Genomic DNA, 21998 nt, shown 5'->3' on the forward strand with positions numbered 1-21998 from the left:
TGATCAGAGGCACTGAGCGGCTGCTTGGGAAATAGCCTTGGAATCTGATGGAAAGGAGAGCAAAACAGATGTGAGGTATTAAAGTCTGCTTCAAACGTGACACATTGGAGCCAAAATGGGGGAGGATTTTGGTATTTGTGACACTCAGGGATGTGGAGGAAGAAGAGGATTTGGAGGAGAATTTCTTCACTTGCAGCACCATCAGTTGCTTCCAAGCCTCTGGAGGCTGACCAGCAGTGACACTGATTTATGCAGACCTGGAGATCACCCAAAGCAATTACCTGCACAAACTGCAGAGCTTTTGTGGTTTTTTTTTTTTTTTTTTCTTTCTCTGAGACAGCAGCAAAAATCATAGAATGATAGAATGGCCTGGGTTGCAAAGGAGCACAATGCTCATCCAGTTCCAACCCCCTGCTGTGTGCAGGGTCACCAACCAACAGACCAGGCTGCCCAGAGCCACATCCAGCCTGGCCTTGAATGCCTGCAGGGATGGGGCATCCACAGCCTCCTTGGGCAACCTGTTCCACTGCCTCACCACCCTCTGGCTCAAAAACTTCCTCCTCATATCCAACCTAAACCTCCCCTGTCTCACTTTAAAGCCATTCCCCCTTGTCCTATCACTATCCACCTCACAAACAGCCATTCCCCCTCCTGTTTATCTGCTCCCTTCAAGTATTGGAAGGCTGCAATGAAGTCACAGCCTTCTCTTCTCCAAGCTGGGGGTGCTTGGATGCCATCCCTGCTCCTCACTGCGGTGTGGACAGCTCAGGATGTGAAGTGGGGGCTGTGAGAAGGAAGGGGATGAACTCATGAACAGGTTGTGACAGGAGAACGGGAAATGAGGGGAGATTTAAATTGGATATTGATGCTTTGCCCAAGGAGGCTGTGGATGCCCCATCCCTGCAGGCATTCAAAGCCAGGCTGGATGTGGCTCTGGGCAGCCTGGGCTGCTGGTTGGCGACCTGCTCATAGCAGGGGGTTGGAAGTGGGTGAGCACTGTGCTCCTTTGCAACCCAGCCCATTCTGTGATATAAGGGAGAAGCTTTTAGAGTGTTGAGTCGCAGGTTGCCCAGAGAGGCGGTGGTGCCCCATCCCTGCAGACACTGGAGCTCAGTTGACGTGTCTGAGCACTGACGGAGCTGCGGACCGCAACACGCACCAAACCCGCACCGCCATCATTCCGCTCTGAAATGGGCGCCCCACCCTAAGCCGGGAGCTAAGCCCCGCCCCCTCGCTCTCTGATTGGCTCGCTGCAGGGGAAGGGGCGGGGCGTGCGCGCAGCGTGACGTGCGCCGAAGGGGCGGGGCAGCGCTGCGCGTGCGCAGGGGCGGGGCGGGACCGGCGGCGGTGTGAGGCGAGGCGAGGCGGCGCGGTGCGGGGGACTGAGCCCGGCCCTGAGGGGAGCGGCAGCGGCACAACGCGGTCCGTCGCCGTTCACCTCCCCGAGCCTGGCCGGGGGAGCGATCCCACGGCCTTACCCGCATCCTGAGGGAAGGAAGTAGAGCAAGAAAAAAAAAGAAAAAAAAAAGGAGAGGAAAAATCGCGGATCACCAACCGCGTGGAGCGGAGCGAGAGCCAGCGAGCGAGCGAGCGGGGCGGCGGTGCCATCATCATGTCGGCGGGCGGGGACTTCGGCAACCCGCTGCGGAAATTCAAGCTGGTGTTCCTGGGAGAGCAGAGCGGTGAGTCACGGCCCGGCCCGTGCCCGCCATCCCCCAACCCTTCATCCCCCAACCGCCGCTGTGAGGGGATCCAACCCCCCCCACCCCCCCTCACCCCTTTTTCCCTTCCCGCCTTTTCGGGGTCTCTGTGAGCAGAGCCGCTGCCCGCCCTCTGCTACCGCTGTGGTGGGAACCGCGCGCTGTTCCGTGCCGATTTCAACAACAACCCCCCCCCCCACTAAAAAAAAAAAAACATTTCCAAGCGGCTGCTGATTCATTGAACCCCAATTGCGGCGTTTTACGGCTGGCAGGAGGTACCGCCGTCGTTCTGTGGTGTTCTGTGAGGGAAGAGCGCAGCCCCAGGTGCGGTGCTGGATCCACCTTTGCTCTCAATGATGAAACACGTCATCGTGTTTTGTTGGCTCGCTTTTCCTTCTCCTTTTTTTCCTCCCCCACCCCGTCTCTCTCACGTGCTCAGCTGTGCAGCCCCCAGCTCGGGGATGGGGTTGCCGTTAGACTGCATGGACCCGCACTCCCTCCATTGAGTTGAACGGACCTGAAGCCCCTCCTGCCCCTCCCGTGGGCGATTATTTCCTTTTGTCCGCCCCATTTAAATCATTGCTTTTTTTTTTTTTTTTTTTCCTCCCCCCCATCTCTTCTTCCTATTAGCAATTCAGCCTCAACTTGGGCATTTCTTTTTGGGTAAGTCAGCTGATCCACTCGCTGGGATGCTGTTTGGCCAGCCATCTTAGGAGGCTTTTGGAGAAGAGGGTTGTGCAGATGCTGTCTGGTCTTTTTTTTCTTTCTTTTTCTCAATCCTTTTTTCATCCCCAGCTAATTAATAACGAGAACTTAAAGCTCTAGCCGTGCGTTTGCTTGTTTTACTGTATTTCTGACTTTAATTATGCTTCTGTGGGAGCTGCCGGTGCAGACCTTAAATCTCAGCAGCTCTTCATTCACATGTGGATTCCTCATCTCTCTATTCAAACAAATGTCTTCAGATACCTGCTTCCTCTAGCCTGATTCTTCCCCTCCCTTTTTGCTCATCATTTGTGTTTATACAAGACCTTAAATAATGGCCTAAAACGTGGGGGAATGTGTATTTAATAACTATGAGAACCCAGCCCTGCTGCTGTGACCAGCTTGCAGATGCCTTGGGGCTTTAAGGAAGCACTCAGAGCTGCTGGCAGCTGTGCTGAGGCTCTGACCTGCCTTTGTCTCAGCTGCTGAGCGATGACTCCGTGGCTGTGCTGCGCCCAGGTGGCTCTGTGTGCAGTGGGGAAATGGCTTTTTGTATTTTGGGGTTCAGTCCCTACAGATGCTGCTGTCATTGTGGATTTCTGTGTATTTTTTTATACTGGCTGAAGCATGCGTAGCTCATGAACCCGCCGAAGGGGACCTGTTTTACCAGGGGGTTGGGCTGGGTGATCTCCAAAGGTCCCTTCCAACCTCTTCAGTTCTGTGATTCTCCTATTACGTGCAGCTCCTGGAAGAATAAATGTCCTAATAATGGTCTTCGTTAGCATGGCAGTAATACAGAAGCATCTCTCATCCTGCAAAGGGAGTTCCAGTGGGTTTTACATCTGCATAACTCCCTTCACCATTTTCTCATTAAGGAGAAATGTATTTATGTGTATTTCCAACAGCAGATTTTATAAATGGGAATATCTCTTTCTACAACTGTTGAGGTGGATTATTGCGTTCGCTTCCTGTTTAGCTGAAAGGTTTCCTGCCCTGCTGGAAGGCCGTAATCAAAGATCTCCTCCTGCTGCTTGTGGGGATGCTGGATGCTTCTCTTTCATTTACATTCAGGGGCTTCACTATGGCAAATGAGGTGTTACCAAGGGCTGCGATGCAGCAGTAGCTGGCTGAGCAGCCACAGCGAGCTAAGATCAGACCGTCAGTGCTGACTGCATGCAGTCTCTTCAATAAATAAGTATGTTTTGGTTAAGAAATCCCTAATGAGTTCATTGCTGTGCGTGTTTTTTGCAGCCCTGAGGTGCGGTTGTGTGGCCAGAGATTGCCACGTAGGACCTGGGAGTGATTGGAGATGCTGTATTCGCATCTGAAACTGAGGTTGCTGTGGATGCAGTCAGGTTTTTGCTGCTGTCCTCAGCCATATTGTGGTAGCTCTGCTCCGTGTGACTGCAGTGATTCTTCCTGGTAGTGCTGCTTGCTGCCAGCTGCAGATTCTCTATGCTAAGATGCTGGTTGGTTCTTAAAGGCCTTTCTCCCTTTGCTCCCCAATTTCCAAAGCCTTTCCATTTCCCATGGTTTCTTCCACCCCCTTTCCTTCACGCTTTCGTTGTGGCAGCTCCTCGAGCAATGACACCCTGCTGCGGCTCCGTGCAATGGCAGAAGGTCACTGGCAGCTCCTTCCAGGATTTACTGCAAGTCATTGCCTCTCCATGGCAGTGAGGCAGTGGTTGCACCTTGTCGGCGAAGCCTCAGCTCTGTGTGGATCCATCACCAGCCTGCAATATAATACCTGTCCAGCTCAAGGAAGCTTCTCTTTCTTTCTCCGTCTCATTTTGTTCCCCAACTTGTAGTACAAGGATGCAGCGTTAGGTAGCCAGCAAGAAGGCAGCTTCACCAGCACTTGCCTTAATTGAATTTACTTTTCTCAATGATTAGAGATTATGGAGTTTAGTAGTTTTAAATATGCTAATCTTTACTGAAAAGGCAGAGAGCTCTGTGCTGGGGGATTAGATAAAGCTATTGTATAAAAAAGAAAAATGGTCTGCTTCCTGCTGCCTTTGATCTTGTTTTATCAGGTGGCTTTCATCAGTCCTAATGCCTCAAGTTGAAGAAATTCAGATTTCTGGGTCACATCAGTTAGTGCATACGTCATCTCTGCTAGGGTGGCTCACAGTAAATATGGTATATGATCATACAGAACACCTTTAGTTCTGTCTGGTGGATGGACATGTCTGCTTATGTCCATTTTTGAGTGAGCAGTTTGGAATGCTGGGGCACTGTCACAGAAAGATTCTTCCATCACGTGGGTTTGTGGTGCAGCTTTTATTGCAAGCAAGTCTGAAGGGCACGAATACAAATACGGATAGCAAAATGGGTCCCTGTTGTCTCTTAATGTGTTGCACAAGATCTAAAAAAAAAAAAAAAAAGTAAATTAAAACCAATTAGCCATGCTTATCAGGAACCAAGGTTTTAATGCTGAAGATGCTGCTAAGTGTCATGTAATATCTTGTAGACTGTAAGAGTTTAGAAACCAGTAAATAATGAGCTGTGATGGCACTGGGATGGATGCTGCTGGACATGCTGTCATGGGATCATAGAAGCACAGGGTTGGAAAAACCTTCCAAGATCTTCCAGTCCAACCATCTTATGAGGTAACTGGAGGGCGGGGGGTGGTTTGTGAGTGAAGGGCTGGCCTGGCACTGACCAGTCTGTGTAGGCTGCCATCCCTCTGCAGCATCAAATCCTCTTCTTAGGGAGTACTCTGCTTTGAAGCTTCCAAGAGCTGTTGTCCATTCTGTTCCTGTTGATTTCCTGGTGCCTTGGTTTTCTTGTGGCCGTGTCTTCAGATGCTTGATTTTCTGTTGGCGCCTATGAAATAGAATAGCCCTTCCAACAGTGCCTGCAAGGAGCATGGCAGGCGTGGAGAGGAGGCCTGGAAGTGGCTGTGGTGCCAGTTCTCGTGGAGCCCTCTGGTTCCTGTCTGTCTGTGGAAGCCTCTGGAGGAGCTGGATTTCTCTTCCAAGGAAGAACAGCTGCGTGTCTGTGCTTTGGTCTGTTTTTCTATCTGTATCTGAGAAACAGTGAGCCTGCAAGCTTGGATCTCCTTATCTCCTCGATATAAAATAATGGGTTTTTATCTGATAGATGATTTGGTGAGGTCTGGCACAAGGTCCAGGCTCTGCAAAAGTGATGTGTAAGGCTGAAGGTGTAAGTGATGCTAACAGAGGAGCAAAGAGGGAGGACCTGAGCTGAGGCCAGCTGCCCTGGGGAGGTCTAACAGTTGGGAAGTGCCAGTGCTTGCTGCTCTCAGTCCTTCTTACAGGCTTCACCAATCTATAGAAATCCACCTTCCTAGTCTTTATGAAGATGTAGCCACCTTCTTACTCATCACAGGATGAGTTCAGTTGCGCAGAGGCATTTGTTACATCAAGTACCTGTTGCATATGCTGCTGATTTAGCAAAACAACCAACAGCAAACCAAGCAGGCTCTCAGTGGTTTGAAACATGGCTCAGAAGAAATCAAGTTGTGCTGCCTTGACGTGAATGCCATAAGACTTTTCTATGACAGCCTCTGGATCTCTCCTGTTGAGTCCTGCAGCCTGCAGGAAATGGCTCCTTGTGGCAGGCAGATGTTTCTGAGAGGCTGTAGGAGCTCTCGTGCATCCCTTCTGGATTGAAACACAAAACTGAAGTCACTGCTGCTGATACAATCAAAATATTATGAGTTTGATGCTTTGGTATCCTTTATGGAAGCAGTCTAAACAAAGCTGTTTTAGTAAATAAGCAGTGTCTTAGTAAATAAGCAGCAGTCACAATAGGGATGATAAAATTAGAAAATTTTGGGGTTATGGTTTATTTTATTTCATTACTGAGCTTACATGAAGTTGAAAAGCTGAATGACCTCCTGTTGGGTATGTGGACCTGTTTGGAGTGCTATTGAGTCCTGGAGCACTGTCCTTGCTGGGGCTGCCTTCTGTTGGCTCTGTTCTCAAGTTAGGAAGGAAAGCCTTATTCAGCCGAAGAGCTCAATTGTGGCATTTGTTTAACTTGACTTTGTAGAATGAGGGTGTAACTTTCTTTTTTTCTTCTCAGTTAGCATGCTTGTTCTGCTAGATGACTGTTACACCACAGTCAGAGCTGTGAGAAGTCAGTGTGTGGCTGCCTCTGTTCTGCTGTGTGCTTTGAGAAGTCCTCTCCGACCCCTGGCACGCCTGGTGGGATGCTGTCTGCTTTAGTTAGTGCACTACTTAATAGCCTGAGGTTTTCAGTTTTTGAAACGTTTTTACAAAGCCAAAGGCAAATCCTGAAAGTTTGACAGTGATGAGAACCAGCTGAAATGAGGATGTGCTCAGTAGTCCTTCCTTCTCTTAGGGCATTTTTTGTTGGAAGCTTTTCTGTCAGTCCCATCACCGAGACCAGTGGCAGTGCCACTGCTGTGCAGCCACCAAGTCCAGTGGTGTCTTTGGAGGTGTTTCCTGTGTGGCTGTGGCTGCCTTCACAGAATCCCGGAATGGCTTGGGTTGGAAGGAACCTCAAGGATCATGAAGCTCCAACCCCCCACCACACACGGGGCCACCAACCTCCACGTTTCATAGCAGCCCAGGCTGCCCAGGGCCCCATCCAACCTGGCCTTGAACACCTCCAGGGTTGCATGGGGCATCCGCAGCCTCTCTGGGCAGCTGTTCCAGCACCTCACCACTCTCTCTCTAAGAACTTACTTGCAGGCACCTGGTGGAATACAGGTGGATGCTGATGCGCGTGTTTCATTATTCAGCACCCGTTGTACTTGCTTCCATTTTATCACAGAGAGATGGGACATACTGGAAGCATTTCCGTGACTTGACTTGATGCCAGTATCCCTGGAGATGCCACTCAGCTATTCTGGGATTTGCAGGCTCGTAGTGTTCTCTCATCTAGACATGTGTAGGTGTCATCAACACACAGCATTAAGGCTTTGCTTTAAATCTGAAGCATATTTGCCTGAAACTGAAAGTCTCTGGAAGAAATACCGGAGCAGCTGTGGTGAGCAGTTAGCTATTTTGTCTTCAGACGTGGCCAGAACTGGCTGCATCGGGGTGGGTTGGTGTTGTGTTTGGGGATCTTGGAGGTCTTTTCTAACCTGAATGATCCCATGGACTTGGCATGCCTCATGGTGTCCCTGTTCATTGTAGGAGTGTTGGACTAGATACCCCTCACAGGTCCCTTCCAACTCTAAGGGTTCTTTATGGGACCTTTGGTCCCATGGACTTCTTTTTCTACAGTTGGATCTACTTTCTTCATAGAATCACAGAATGGCCTGGGTTGGAAGGGACCTCAAGGAGGATCATGAAGCTCCAACCCCCCACCACCAGAGGCAGGGCCACCAACCTCTGCCTGCAGGTAAACCTGCTAAGGGTGAAACATTCTTAACTTTCACTTGATGTGTCTTACATCTCCAGTTGTTACTCCTTAAACCTTTGTACTGTGAATGTTTGAGACTGTATCCATGAATGCCTTTTATCCTGCTGAGTGATTTTATTCAGGCATTAGCTTCTGGGAGAGCAATCAGCAATTACTGCAGCAAACAAACCCTGCTCCACCATTCCTGTAATTAATGCAGAGGTCCGTTTATTCCATTTCTCTAAATGCTTCCTGTTACGCTTCCTGTACTTACCTCTCTCTAGGTTTGAGTTACAGCCAATTCATTCTCTTAATGCTCTTGATATGCGCAACGCGAAGAGAAGGGAAATTAAATCTAGGATAGATGGGTAGAGAAAAGGAGAGGGGCCCACAAAGGGTGAATTTTCACTGGCATGGCTCCAAGCAGTGTCTGGTGCAGGACTGACAATATTGCTGTGAGTTGTGTCTCTGCCAAGGGGCTGAGTAGCTGCTACTGGAGTTGGGGAGAGTGATTTTGTGTAATGGGCTGAGAGTGGGGCCCTGCAGAGACCTTGGAGCTGTCTGCAGAGAAGTGGGCAGGCAGTGCTGCGTTAACTTCACTGCTGAAGTTTTCTTGCAGTTTGTAGGAAATTTATTTTAATGAATGTATTGTCTTCTCTAGGAGTAGGAAATATGTACTGATGACTGACTCAGTCCTCTTCTGCCAGCAGTGGCCCCCTGCTTGGTGGGGTGGGAGGGATTTCATTTACAGCCTGACAGTGGGATGTGAACTAGATGGGTGATTGAATCATCCAGGAGATGTCTGAGGTGGTAGAGGAAATGGAGGGAACAAAATTCATTGGAAGTGTTGCCAGCAGGAGTGCAGTGTGCAGATGGAGATCGATGCATTTCGGTGGGAGCAGCGTGAGCTCAGAGCCAAGAGAGGGCATTCAATTAGAAATGCAGGTAAGTGGAGAACATTTTCTTTTGTAAAAGCAGCTGAAGCTGCAGGTAGTGTTTCCTGATGGATGCAGGCAGCATTGTGAAGGGAGGTGAACAAGGCTTAACTTTCATGTGTAGCAGTATTAATTGGCAGCAGAATACTGTGCTGCATTATCTCCTCTTTCAAAGCAAGTTCTGACCTCTTCTTGACTTTGCTAGGCAGGAGTAGGGAGGTCCTTATGCTGGAGGTCCTCCACCTTTCGTTTTTTATTGCTTATGTTACCTGATACGTTTTCTTCTCATTTTAAATGGATGCATTTGCTCCTGAAGCAGTTGTTGAGTATAGTGTCCTTGGCTTGCTCAAAATGGCTGAAAATCTCTTCACGTCTGCATCAAAGCTGCACTGAAGCAGAGCTTCTCATGCTTGCTTGGAAAAAGCTATAGGAGAACCTCTCAGTGTGGCAGGTGAGAGCAGCAAGAGGTTCAACTTCAAATGGCTGAGGAAAGTTGGAGTTTGGTGTGTCATCTGGAGGAAATCCTGAGCTGTTTGGCCTTTCCTGCTGTCCTCAGAGCACCTTACAGCAAAGCCTTGGCATGCTGGGTCTCTTCCAGCCCCTTTTCCAGCCCCAGCTCAACTTTTTGTCACACTTTCTCAGCCTTCTCAGCTCCTCCTTTCTTGTCAGTTCTTTATTACTCAATTCATAGTTATGTTCCTATTTGCTCTGTTCTCCCAAATTCCTTATTTTTTCTCTCTGGTTTAATCTTTTTTTTAAATTTTGGGGGGCTAAGCAGCCATTGTAGTGACTTTTATCCGTGCAGTTAACTCTGTGACTGTACTGCTTTTCCACGGCAGTTTTAGTTGCCTTTAAACTGAACTCAGTGTGATTTGGAGGAGGGAATAAGGATTCCCTCCCAGAGGCAGGGAGGTGATTGTCCCCCTCTGCTCAGCTCTTGTGAGGCCCCATCTGCAGTGCTGCGTCCAGGCCTGGGGCCCCCAGCACAGGAAGGACGTGGAGCTCTTGGAGTGGGTCCAGAGGAGGGCACTGAGATGGTCAGAGGGCTGGAGCAGCTCTCCTGTGAGGAAAGGTTGAGGGAACTGGGCTTTTGAGCTTGGAGAAGAGAAGGCTGCAGGGAGACTTCATTGTGGCCTTCAGTACTTGAAGGGAGCAGATAAACAGGAGGGGGAACGGCTGTTTGTGAGGGTGGATGGTGATAGGACAAGGGGGAATGGCTTTAAGGTGAGACAGGGGAATTTAGGTTGGATTTGAGGAGGAAGTTTTTGAGCCAGAGGGTGGTGAGGCAGTGGAACAGGTTGCCCAAGGAGGCTGTGGATGCCCCATCCCTGCAGGCATTCAAGGCCAGGCTGGATGTGGCTCTGGGCAGCCTGGTCTGCTGGTTGGCGACCTGCACACAGCAGGGGGTTGGAACTGGATGAGCATTGTGCTCCTTTGCAACCCAGCCCATTCTATGATATGATTTTCCTGTAGCTGCATAGCAACAAGCAGGTGGGATGGCTGCATCCCATCACCTTTACCACTTTTTTTGGATGCTGTAGCATAATGGCAGTTGGGGAAAAAAGCTTTCCTCACTGAAAGGATCCCAGTGTTGTAATCATCTGCTGGTTTGTGCTTAAAAATTGTTTTCCTCTTTCTCCATTCAAGAATGGTTCCATCTGTTTATTTATGTCTGCAGGCTCCTGGAAGTGTTGAAGCAAGTAATTTACTGTTAATACAGTTGTGGCCTTAGGAATTCTACAGTTTTACTTAATGTTACACAAAGGATTTCTGTTCTATGAAATACAGCTGAGTTTTCCATCAGATCATTAAATTGCAGAACATGTAGTAAATTTGGGAAGAGCCTTGTGCTAATTACTACCACGTTCCCTACAGTAAGGCCTGACCACTAGAGAAGAATTTCCCTATGGAATTGTGTGGTTGATATTTTAAATAGTCGTTGCAGGACTTGCTCTGCTAAGGGTGAGTCAAGGATTCGAGAGCCGTCTTTGAATGCTTAATTTCAGGTTCAGTCAACCCTCACCTTCTGGAAGATGGGGCAGTGAAGAAGTGCCCTGCATGAAGTGTTTTCAAGGAAATCCAGAGCAGCTCTTTGCTCTCTCACTGATCTGATGCTTCCCAAGCACTCGCCCAGAATGCCTGACTGGAGAATCTGCTTTGACGTTGCATCTCCAAGCTGCTTTGTTCTCAGTAGATGTTTCCCCACGGCCACCACAGAATTGCTCAGGTTAGAAAAGACCTTCAAGATCATCAAGTATAGCCACAACCCAACCATACTACCATCCCAACCCACCACTAAATCATGGCCCTGAGCACCACATCCAGGTGGTTTTTGAACACGTTCAGGGATGGTGGCTCGACCACCTCCATGGGCAGCCTATTCCAGTGCTTATCAGCCCTTCCTACAAAGAAGTTCCTCCTGATACTCAAACTAAACCTCCCCTGGTGCAACTTGAGGCCATTTCCCCTCATCCTCATCAGCAACAGAGTGGAAGAAGGTGACAGATGCTTGTCATGTAGTACCTGTTGGAGTTGGTGGCAGTTCTTTTATGCATTTTAATGGCAAACAAATGTGACCTGTGTTTTCAATAGTATTTATTTGAGACTTGCAGAGATCCTTATTGGGGTGCTTAAAGCTGGATTTCTGTATGTGACACCCTGCAGCCTGAAGTCATCCTGTTGGAAATGAGTCTTTTCTCTGTATTTTGGAGAGTAAAGATTAGTTTTACAGGAACTTAACTAGTTTGTGTCCTTAGAGTCTTTGTGTGAAGCAATTTATCGTTATTGTTGCTTGAAAAATACTGCAGGAGGAGAATATTTCTCTTCTCCAAAGAAGTGGTGATGCAGTGGCACAGCTGCCCAGGGAGTGGAGGGGTCTCACCATCCCTGGGGGTGTTCCAGAACTGAGGGATGTGGGCATGATGGGGATGGGCTGTGGTTGTGCTTGGGGACCTTGGAGGTCTTTTCCAACCTGAGCGGTGGTATGGTATGGATTGTATGGAGCAGAGCTGGGAAGGAGAAACAGGTAGTGTGGCTTCTTAAGGTGTGCTGCAGTGGAGTTTGGTTTCTGTTGCTAAAAAAATAAGTCATGGAGTGGTTTTGGTGCTGAAAAGCAGGATCCTGTGCAGCTCTTGTACAGCATGTTGGTAAGCATGCTGCAATCTATTCTGGTGTCCTCTCTTTTTCCCCTATGTTGCTGTGGCATTGCGTCATACAGGCTAACTGTCTTGTTGTGCAGAGGATGGTGTACATCCCCAGCTATTTTTGCACCAGTCCCCAGGTGTTCTCCACATCCATCCTTGTCAGCTTGGATCAGCAAACGCTGCCTGGATCCTCGCTGTGCTTTGTGGTGAGCTGTGCTTAATGAAAGTGCACAGAATGTTCTGTGTTTTTTATTCCCTTACGAGCTGCTTCCCTTCGAAGCCAGGCTGCATTGACCTTAAATCAGGATCACTTTAAGACTTTGCTTGAGCTTTGTTTTGTAGAAATACTCACCTGCATTCGCTCTCTGAAGAATGAATTTGAAAGAAGAGCATTTGTGGAAGCTGTTCTGCTGCCTTCGTTTGGGAAGGGCGAAGGTCAGGTCTGAGTTCCTCTAGAGTTGTCCAGGAGCTGTGGGTTTGGGGATGAGATGGAGCCACTGAGGAGGAAGCGATGGGAGCTTGTTCTGTTAGCTGTTCTCCTTCCTTCCTTCAGAGAAAAGTTCATAGAAACATGGCCTGGGTTGCAAAGGAGCACAATGCTCACCCAGTTCCAACCCCCTGCTATGTGCAGGTCGCCAACCAGCAGACCAGGCTGCCCACAGCCTTGAATGCCTGCAGGGATGGGGCATCCACAACCTCCTTGGGCAACCTGTTCCAGTGCCTCAAAAACCTCCTCCTAATATTCAACCTAAACTTCCCCTGTCTCACTTTAAAACCATTCCCCTTAAAACCGTATCTACTCCTGAGTTGCTACAGTGAAAGGGCAGAATTTTCTTTGGGTCAGCATAGAGTAAGTAATCATGAGGGGAGGGAGCCACAGAAGGAACTGTTTTCTTTTCCAGGTGGACATTGGTGCAGCACCTTGATTAGGTAAAGAGTGGAGGGTGAGAAGTCACTTTAGTGATCTTTAGCATTTTAGTATGTCACCTGAAATTTCTCCAATTCATTGCTTCAAAGCCCAGGAAGGCTTTTTAGTTTGTGTTTATGTCTTTTTCAAGGGCAAAACATATTTAGGAAGGTAGGGATAATTTCTCTTAAGCTTTCCTTTCAGCATGAGGTGCAGGCCAACGTTGCTGCCTGTAGCTATGGAAGGCCTTGCGTGCTACATACTGGGATGTGATTACATGGTAACAGGACAAGGGTGGAAATAGTACTCTGTGTCCTCATCTAGGAGGGAAATTGGAAGCTAAACATTTGAAGTGGACTCGGACTGCGTGCTTTGTAGCTGTGATTTCTCTGTCAGACTTCCTGTTGACATGACTAGCTTTTGGCAGGATGGATGGTGGCGTCCATCCGGGTTTGCTTACCTTGCAGCTGGGCTGAAGGAGCTCTGCCTGCACTGGGAAGCAAAGGATTTACTAAGAAAAGATGCAGCTGTGCTCAGGCATAGTAGAAATACAGTGTCAGGAAACTGTGCCCCTGAGAAACCGAAGTGAAACTCGGTAGGCTGAAGAGCAAGAGTAGATAATGCTCAAACACTGCCAGATGTAGTGGTGACAGATGTCCTAAGGCTGTGTTTGTAGTGACCTGCAGAGAGCAGGCTTTAATTAGGAAGGCATCACATGGAGGTAAAGGAGCTGAAGCAGACTGCTAGTCATCAGATACGATTGGAAGGGAAATTCAGGTTGAAGAAGCACGTTTAGCTGCCTTTGTTTGCACAAGTAGAACTTCTTCCCTGTGTTTCCCCAGCAGGGCAGGGAGACACAGCTGGGCTGTTCTTGGGAGGTGCCAATTATCCCTATCACAGCAGTGAATCTGGTTCCTTAGAGAGAAGATGATGGGAACAGAACAGTGTTTTGTTGAATGCAAAGTTAAGAGTTAGCTGCATTGCTGTAGAGCCCTTCTGTGGATGGTAGAGGATGGAGATGGGTTCACTCTGAGGTGAGGTGTGGGGAAGAGGGCAGCTTTGTTTTGGAGCATATAGGAGCTCCGAAAGAAGGATGTACAAAATGTAAAGGAACTCCTGGATACTGCAACAACCAAGCTGATGATTTAGGAAGTGCTTTTGTTTGGCTTCCGTATATTAAGCAATATGTATAATGTATGAAGTAATCCTGCAGCGTAAAAAGCGAATCTGCAATGCATTGAATTCTTCCAGCTATTCAAGAGTAAATTATTAGAACCTTTTCAGTAAGACTTTATGGGAATTAATAATTCAGGTAGTACTTTTAGCTGACAAAGATAATACTCTCCAGGTCTGCACTGTGCTCCTCGATTACAGGCTTCACTGAGATGCTCTCCAGTTGGCTCTGACAATTTTTGGTGACCGTACTGTGGATATTTTGAGTAGGGAAGAGGTGAGTATTGGCTTTGGCTCACAGGGAGCTGGAACACCTCGAGGAAAGTTGGTGAAGGCTGGATAGGTTTGAAATGGAGATGTTCTTCTAGTTTACTAAAAAATGAAAATCAGTTCCTGTTCTGACTAGATTTGGAGCAGAGAAATGCAGTGTAAATGATTGATAATTTAAGTAGGTGGGTGTTCCCATAGCAGTATAGAAGTGTTTTCCAGACTTGGCACTCCTCGAGGTGCATTGTGCAGCTACAATATAATACAAGCAGTGAGGATGGGGCTCCATAGGAGTGCTGGGTGGTGTCCTGTTAAGATCAGGGTCCATTTATGCTCTGTATTTCAGGGCAGAATGCAGTGAAAATCTCAAGGTCTTGTGCTCTAACCTTATACCCTTCTGTTAGAGCTTTTCTGACTGCCATTGTGACACAGCTGGTTGTGAGATTAAAATAGCCTTCCTGTAAAGCTGCTGTAGAACCATCCCTTCATCTTTGCTAAAATAGATGCCAGTGCTACGATGGGAGCTGTGGGCGACCAGCTGGGATGAGAGCTCATGTCAACACAGATGAAATTCACCCCTACTTATCTGCAGCTGCATGGGGGTAGCATTACATTGCTGATGTAGGTGTTAGGAGGAGGAGATTTCCCATCACACCTACATTTTGTGGCTTAAAACAGTTCCTTGAAGTATGTATGTCCTTTCAGTTAGTACTCTCTGATCTCCTTTCTTGGTGGAGGTGTGTTGTCCTTAAGCATGCAAAATTCAGACTTATTTCTTGATGAAATGTCCTAGCTCTCCCTCTACAAATGCAATGTATTCCAAAAAGTGGGATTTCTCTGTTTTATGTTAGTGAGGTTCTACCTAACTGTGGAGTCTTTTGGAGTAAGCAAAGCAAATGAGTAATCTGTTGTTAACTAAACTGAACCCAAGGGTCTTGTAAGCTGGGTTAGAGCATCTCCCTAAGTAGTCAGTGCTTTTTGCTAATTTGATTCTCAGAATCCCAGAATGGCTTGGGTTGGAAGGGACCTCAAGGATGATGAAGCTCCAACCCCCCCACCACAGGCATGGCCACCAACCTCCACATTTCAGAGCAGCCCAGGCTGCCCAGGGCCCCATCCAACCTGGCCTTGAACACCTCCAGGGATGGACGGGGCATCCACAGCTTCTCTGGGCAGCTGTTCCAGCACCTCACCACTCTCTTTCGAAAGAACTTCCCCCTGACATCCAGCCTCAATCTTCCCTCCTTCAACTTCAGTCCATTCCTCATAAGGTGAGATTGATTTCTGGGAAGTTCCTCTGTGTTGTGCCTTACTGCAGAGGTAACAAAACATGTAATTTAGCAAGAGAATATCACTAGGATTCTGAAGAATCCAGAAGAATGCTTCTCATATTAGATGTCATATTAGCCTCTTAATGTTAGCGTATCCTATTTAAGCAGAGTTATTTTTTGAAATCGTTGAGGATTTATACACAGATTCTTGCATAAACTGGCTGTGAACATTGTGTTGGAAACAAATACTTTATTAAAGGTATTTAAGCTAGAAATTCATAATTATCTTTTGGTTTTCTGCCTCCTGTTTTCAAAATGTTTCTGTGGCAATTAGTGTCTTGCATAATTGGTTGTGTCTGGACATCTGCTTGCAGGGCATGTCTTCTCTTGCTGCTTTCCCACTGCTCCTTAGGACATATGAAGAGAGAGAAGAGCACATGTTGTCTTTTTGCTTGTATTCATAGAATCACAGAATGATAGAATGGAGCAAATTACAAAGGAGCACAATGCTCATCCAGTTCCAACCCTCTGCTATGTGCAGGTCGCCAACCAGCAGACCAGGCTGCCCAGAGCCACATCCAGCCTGGCCTTGAATGCCTGCAGGGATGGGGCATCCACAGCCTCCTTGGGCAACCTGTTCCAGTGCCTCACCACCCTCTGGCTGAAAGACTTCTTCCTCATATCCAACCTAAACCTCCCCTGGCTCACTTTAAAGCCATTCCCCCTTGCTAATTTGCTTTGCTAATATACATATGCTTGCACTGAAATGAGAAGAATGAAAAATTGTCCACTCCAGGAGAAGTGAATTAAGAGACCAGCTGCCCCTGAAGATGACTGATTCTTGTGCAGTGGGTTGAAGTTCTAAAGAAATATTTATTTTTACTCTTCACGTGCTCATTCCAAAACCAACTGTAACAGTGGAAGAGGGAAAGGATGGTGCTGGCTCTGATTTTGTGCAAGTAGGAAGCATGCAGAGCGTTTCTCTGATGCAGGGAGGGCCGTTCTTAGTAGCAGTCCTTGCATGAACCTGGTGCTGGGGAGCAGCCCCTGCCTCCTTCCCTTCCTGCTGGAGCTCCTCAAGGAGCTGATAGTACTTCCCATGGAGCATCTGTCTGACGTGCCTTAATTACTCTTGGTCTGTGGATGGAGCATTTGACATCTTCAGAGTATTCGAAAGCAGATAATTAGGTATTTAAAACACTGGGATGTAAAAATTGGATCTTAGGATTAATTACTTACAGTCTCCTTGTGGATTTTTGCTCAGTGCTGCACTTGTTTTTAATAAGGTGTCTGAATGATAGAGCCTGCATGGCAAAATATGCTTCACAAAGTGGATTTATCTCCATGGCCTTTAGCTGCAAATGTATATAATGTGAATATTAAGCTCTCCCTGCATGACAATTAAAAAAAAAAAAAACTTAAATATTGGGCTTTTAAACTTGATGGCTTCCAATTTTAGTGTAAATGCAACTTGATCCTTAAAGCAATTGAAATAGGAACTACGACAGCTAATAAATAAGCATGCTGTTAAATGGAGAGGTAGGATAAATATGAAACAGCCCACCATCCCCTTGGTGCTTTCCTTTGGCTCAGCCAGCATTGGTGAGGGTGGAAGTACTGCAGTGTTCAGTATGGGATGCACAGCCCAAGAATGAGTTTGGTACTTGTCCTCACAGAGCTCTTTTTGGAATGGTTTGACCCAAGGGTAAAAGTTTTTGGTAAGGATGAAGCTTAAACATGTTTAGAATTTGTACGGATGGCTTTTTGCACTGTAAAAATGCACATAAATTGGAAGTGAAATTCTAATTGAAATTTTATGCAATGATAATGTGTAAAAGTAGAAATAAAGCAAGTAGAAATTGTCTGTAAGCTGTGATATGAGCAAGAGCCAGATTGTTTGCTTTGCTGGTGCTCAGAGCACCTTATGAAACGTTAATGTAACTGCATTTATGCCTGGACTGGAGGCATAAGGATGAGCTGTCTCTAAAAGCACTTAATTTGTCTGAATTTATCCCAGTGTGCTCACAGTAAAGCTGTGGTTCTCATCACTGAGTGAGCTAGAACAAAGTGAGGTAAATAGAGATGTTCTGAAACTTCAACTTAAAAAGCTCAATCCAGAATGATCAGCATGCTGTTTTGTCCTCGTGAATGGAGTTACACCACATCTGTTCAGTGTTTCATCTCTGAGCTGTGCAGATCCTCATCCTCGAGCTCAGGAAAGGTGTTTCAGCTCAACTGTGGCTGGAGTGCAGTACTGTGCTTCCTTCCCTCAAGTCTACAAGATGGAAGTTTGTGATATTTGCTGCTGCTTAACAAATCAATGATACTGAGGGATGCAGTCAGCAGGCATGGTGGAGTGGGGTTATGTTTGGGGATCCTCATTGCAGCCTTCCAGGACCTGAAGGAAGCCTACAAACAGGAGGGAAGCAACTCTTTGAAAGGGAGATAACAGCAGGACAAGGGGAAATGGTTTGAAGTTGAGGGAGGGCAGATTTCAGCTGGATGTCAGGGGGAAGTTGTTTGCTGTGAGAGTGGTGAGGTGCTGGAACAGCTGCCCAGAGAGGCTGTGGATGCCCCGTCCATCCCTGGAGGTGTTCAAGGCCAGGTTGGATGGGGCTGCTCTGAAATGTGGAGGTTGGTGGCCCTGTGTGTGGTGGGGGGTTGGAGCTTCATGTTCGTTGAGGTCCCTTCCAACCCAAGCCATTCTGTGAAATCCAAGAGACACACGGAGGTCTCAGGGCTGCATCCTGTGCTCCATATTGCACTGACCACTGAGATGGGCACGTCAGGGATCCCTGTGAGCACAGGAATGCAAATGGAATCCCTGGTGAAGTGATTTGAGAGAAATCTGTTCGGGCAGGAACAGATACTTTCTCTTCCCTAAGAGCCTGAGTGACACCAATTTGCCTGAAGCTACAGCCGTCAGAAATTTGTACAGGAAAATTAGTTCCATTCCTGACCTCTTAGTTTGTGGTGTGAGGAGCAGGATGAAGGTACAGGGCTGCCCTTCATAGAGAGACACCACAGCTTTTGTTAAGAAGCCATCTCTGTATTACAAGGGCACATGTAAGGGTCAGCATGATCAGAAATGTGCAAAGGGTCAACATTCTCAATGGAAAACCTCCACTTTATCACAGTCATTCAAGGTACTTCAAAAATTATCCCAGAGTGTAACTATTTTTGTCTTCCCTCTTCTGTATGGGCAGTTATTCCATGGATGAGTTTAAAGCCAACCAGAGAACCACAGAATGGCTTGGGCTGGAAGGAACCTCAAGGATCATGAAGCTCCAACCCTCCACCACTGCAGGGCCACCAACCTCCACATTTCATAGCAGCCCAGGCTGCCCAGGGCCCCATCCAACCTGGCCTTGAACACCTCCAGGGATGGACGGGGCATCCACAGCCTCTCTGGGCAGCTGTTCCAGCACCTCACCACTCTCACAGCAAACAACTTCCCCCTGACATCCAACCTCAATCTTCCCTCCTCTGTTGGTTCATTTGTGGTTTTCTGATACTGAGCTGATAGTTGTGGGCTGTGTTTGTGCACCACTTGAGTGGTGCTTGTTGTCTTATCTTAAATTTGCTCTTCCTCTGCTGTCTGTCAGTCATTTAAATGAAACCACATTGACCACAGCGATTTGCATGTGCAGCTCTGTTAGCCACACTTCTTCTCTTGCTTGGTCGTTTGCACATGGTGTGCATGAAGTATGTATGTAAACATCTTAGCATTTTTGTTAAGGCCTATACAAGACTCTAAGACTTTTCCCACTGATAATAGCTTCTAGCTCTGCTAGATTTTGACTTCCACACCGGCTTAAAGAGCGTCAGTCATCCAGAAATTAGCAGCATCCTCCTTCAAACCTCCATCACTTTGGATTGTATTTCATTTTAAGTCATGGCACCGTTCACATTCTGTCTCTTGGAAGCTGCCTGCAGGACACATGGCTTTTCTTTGACAGAGTAATCATGTTTTGCTTTTTGAAATCTTAATAAATGTGTAGTTTCTTAACTATATGTTTTAATAGACTCCCAGCTTGGGCTTGGGATGACTCCAGGATGGGTTGGTATTAAGTGGCCCTTCACAAGTCTACATTTGATTGTGGAAGATCACAGAGCTGCCCAAGTTCCAGCAGCAGCCTTCTACACTAGCTGAGCACAACTAGTGCTGAATGATTATAGAATGATAGAATGGGCTGGGTTGCAAAGGAGCACAATGCTCATCCAGTTCCAACCCCCTGCTATGTGCTGGGTCGCCAACCAGCAGCCCAGGCTGCCCAGCACATCCAGCCTGGCCTTGAATGCCTGCAGGGATGAGGCTGAGGAGCTCCTGCTTACAGCACTTTGGCTTTGAAGTTCAGTGTGATAGAAACCCCCATGTTTACAGGGAAGATGAGTGCAAGACTAATGATGATCTGTGGCAAAAAGCAAGGTAAAACTGCCCCCGGATCATGATATATGCTGGTATGTATGCATAGGGCTGTGCTGCATGGATTCTCATCCTGTAGCAAGGAGCTGGCTCTTGTTTGTCTTCTGTGGTGAACAAAAGAGCTGTTGTGGGAAGGTTTCACAGGGTGCAACTTAATTGTGTGAAAAGAAATAAATAAAGCACAGCTGTGGTTGGCAAACGGCATGGCTGTGAGATGGAAGCAGGGCACAGACCCATGGGCACTGCTTCATTTCGGCGTGGCTGAGACCAAACAAACAGAACAAGATTTTTCATTGTGCTCTTTCATATGTTTCCCATTTTGGGAGGAAAAGTAAAGCTAATTACCAACAAAATAACACGAGTTAATGAGGCCATTTATCACCGTGTATTTTTGTCACTGGGACAAGACATGCTGTGTATCCCAGGGGAAATCTTGCCCACCCATTAATAATCAGAGCTGTGCTGTTTTATCAGCTATGCCAGTGCTTATTAGGATTTACGTAGTGGAAAAAAATAACGAGTTGAAATCATTAAAAATGTGGTTAGTCTCCAAAAAGCTTGGGTTGATCTGTGTGACCCTTTTGGGCCTTGAAATACAGCGGGGGTTTGCCCCATGTTTGTGCTGCTTCTGCTTCAGATCAGTGCCACGTGTCCTGATAAACCATCTCTATGATGGAGGGAAGGGATGCCATTCAGAGGGACCTCAACAGACTTGAAAGGTGGGCCTGGGTGAATCTAATAAGGTTCAACACAGCAAAGTGCAAGGTTTGGCACTTGGGCTGGAGGAATCCCAGGCATTTATACAGACTGGAAGGAGCAGCCTTGAGAGCAGCCCTGCAGAAAAGGACCTGGGGGTCCTTGTGGATGAAAAACTCAACATGAGCCAGCAGTGTGCTCTTGTAGTTGGAAAGCAAATGGGATCCTGGGCTCCATCAGCAGAGGTGTGGCCAGCAGGGACAGGGAGGTGATTGTCCCCCTCTACTCTGCTCTCATGAGGCCCCATCTGCAGTATTGTGTCCAGGTCTGGAGCCCCCAGTACAAGACAGGGAGCTGTTGGAGAGGGTCCAGAGGAGCCACAAAGATGATCAGGGGGCTGCAGCACCTCCCCTACAAAGACAGGCTGAGGGAGCTGGGCTTGTTCAGCATGGAGAAGAGAAGCTGTGGGGTGAATCATTGCAGCCTTCAGGACCTCAAGGGAGCCTACAGACAGGAGGGGAGTCAGCTCTTGGAAAGGGGGAGATAACAGCAGGACAAGGGGAAATGGTTTGAAGTGGAGGGAGGGCAGATTTCAGTTGGATGTCAGGGGGAAGTTGTTTGCTGTGAGAGTGGTGAGGTGCTGGAACAGCTGCCCAGGGAGGCTGTGGATGCCCCGTCCATCCCTGGAGGTGTTCAAGGCCAGGTTGGATGGGGCCCTGGGCAGTCTGGGCTGCTGTGAAATGTGGAGGTTGGTGGCCCTGTGTGTGGTGGGGGGTTGGAGCTTCATGATCTTTGAGGTTCCTTCCAACCCAAGCCATTCTGTGATTCTATGAAATCAGGCATCTCCCTCAAGATAACGTGTACCTCACAGACTGAGGAGCAAGTAAATTGGGATTCTAATGTATCTAAAGAAAGCAAACAGCTGATGTTGCCTGGAAAAAAGAAAATGATACTAGGAAATGCATTTTTCTGCCTCCTCCTTTCCCCTGTAGCTACTGCCAAACTTTAAGTACAAGTGACAATTCCTTGCTTCTCTTGCTGGTCATAAAATGCCTGGAGACAGCATCAAATGCATCCATATGGCACTGAATGCTTAGATCAGTGGCACAGCAGTTTCTTACCCAGTCATCCTCAAGCCTCGAGCTGTCAGCTGTGACAGTCAGGTGGGTTTTTTTGTGGTGTGGCATTTGCATCTCAGTGGATTGGTTACATAAAAGGCAGAAGCCTTAGGGAGAATCATACCCTGCTTGTTGGAGGCAGTCTCTTCCCCATCCTCCGTCACTGAGGAGCCTTTGCAAGGTTCACCATTGGCTTAGCATTACTTCAGAGCTCATCATGAAGTTATGTTGTGTAGCATGAGCTGTTTTTCAGGAGCTGCAGCATCACTTGAGCATGGTTTGGGTGTGCTCATTGAAAGCAGTGAACAAAGAACACGCTGAGG

The 21998-nt window shown here is 47.6% G+C and overlaps 1 protein-coding gene across 2 annotated transcripts in view; it reads left to right on the top strand.

The window, feature by feature from the left end:
• The first annotated feature begins 1309 nt into the window (after window positions 1-1309).
• The window catches only part of RAB6A (RAB6A, member RAS oncogene family), a 55227-nt gene continuing 34538 nt past the window's right edge, over window positions 1310-21998 (top strand). Inside the window, exon 1 of one of the 2 annotated variants that reach the window (XM_031606123.2) lies at window positions 1310-1682. In XM_031606123.2, coding sequence (XP_031461983.1) covers window positions 1613-1682 — 70 coding nt within the window. In that variant the 5' untranslated portion in view covers window positions 1310-1612. The remainder of the gene's footprint in view (window positions 1683-21998) is intronic. The other variant, XM_031606122.2, reaches the window with a different exon arrangement.

The sequence above is a fragment of the Phasianus colchicus genome, chromosome 1 (genome assembly GCF_987193195.1).
Source record: "Phasianus colchicus chromosome 1, bPhaCol1.hap1.1, whole genome shotgun sequence".
Classification (NCBI taxonomy): Eukaryota; Metazoa; Chordata; class Aves; order Galliformes; family Phasianidae; genus Phasianus; species Phasianus colchicus.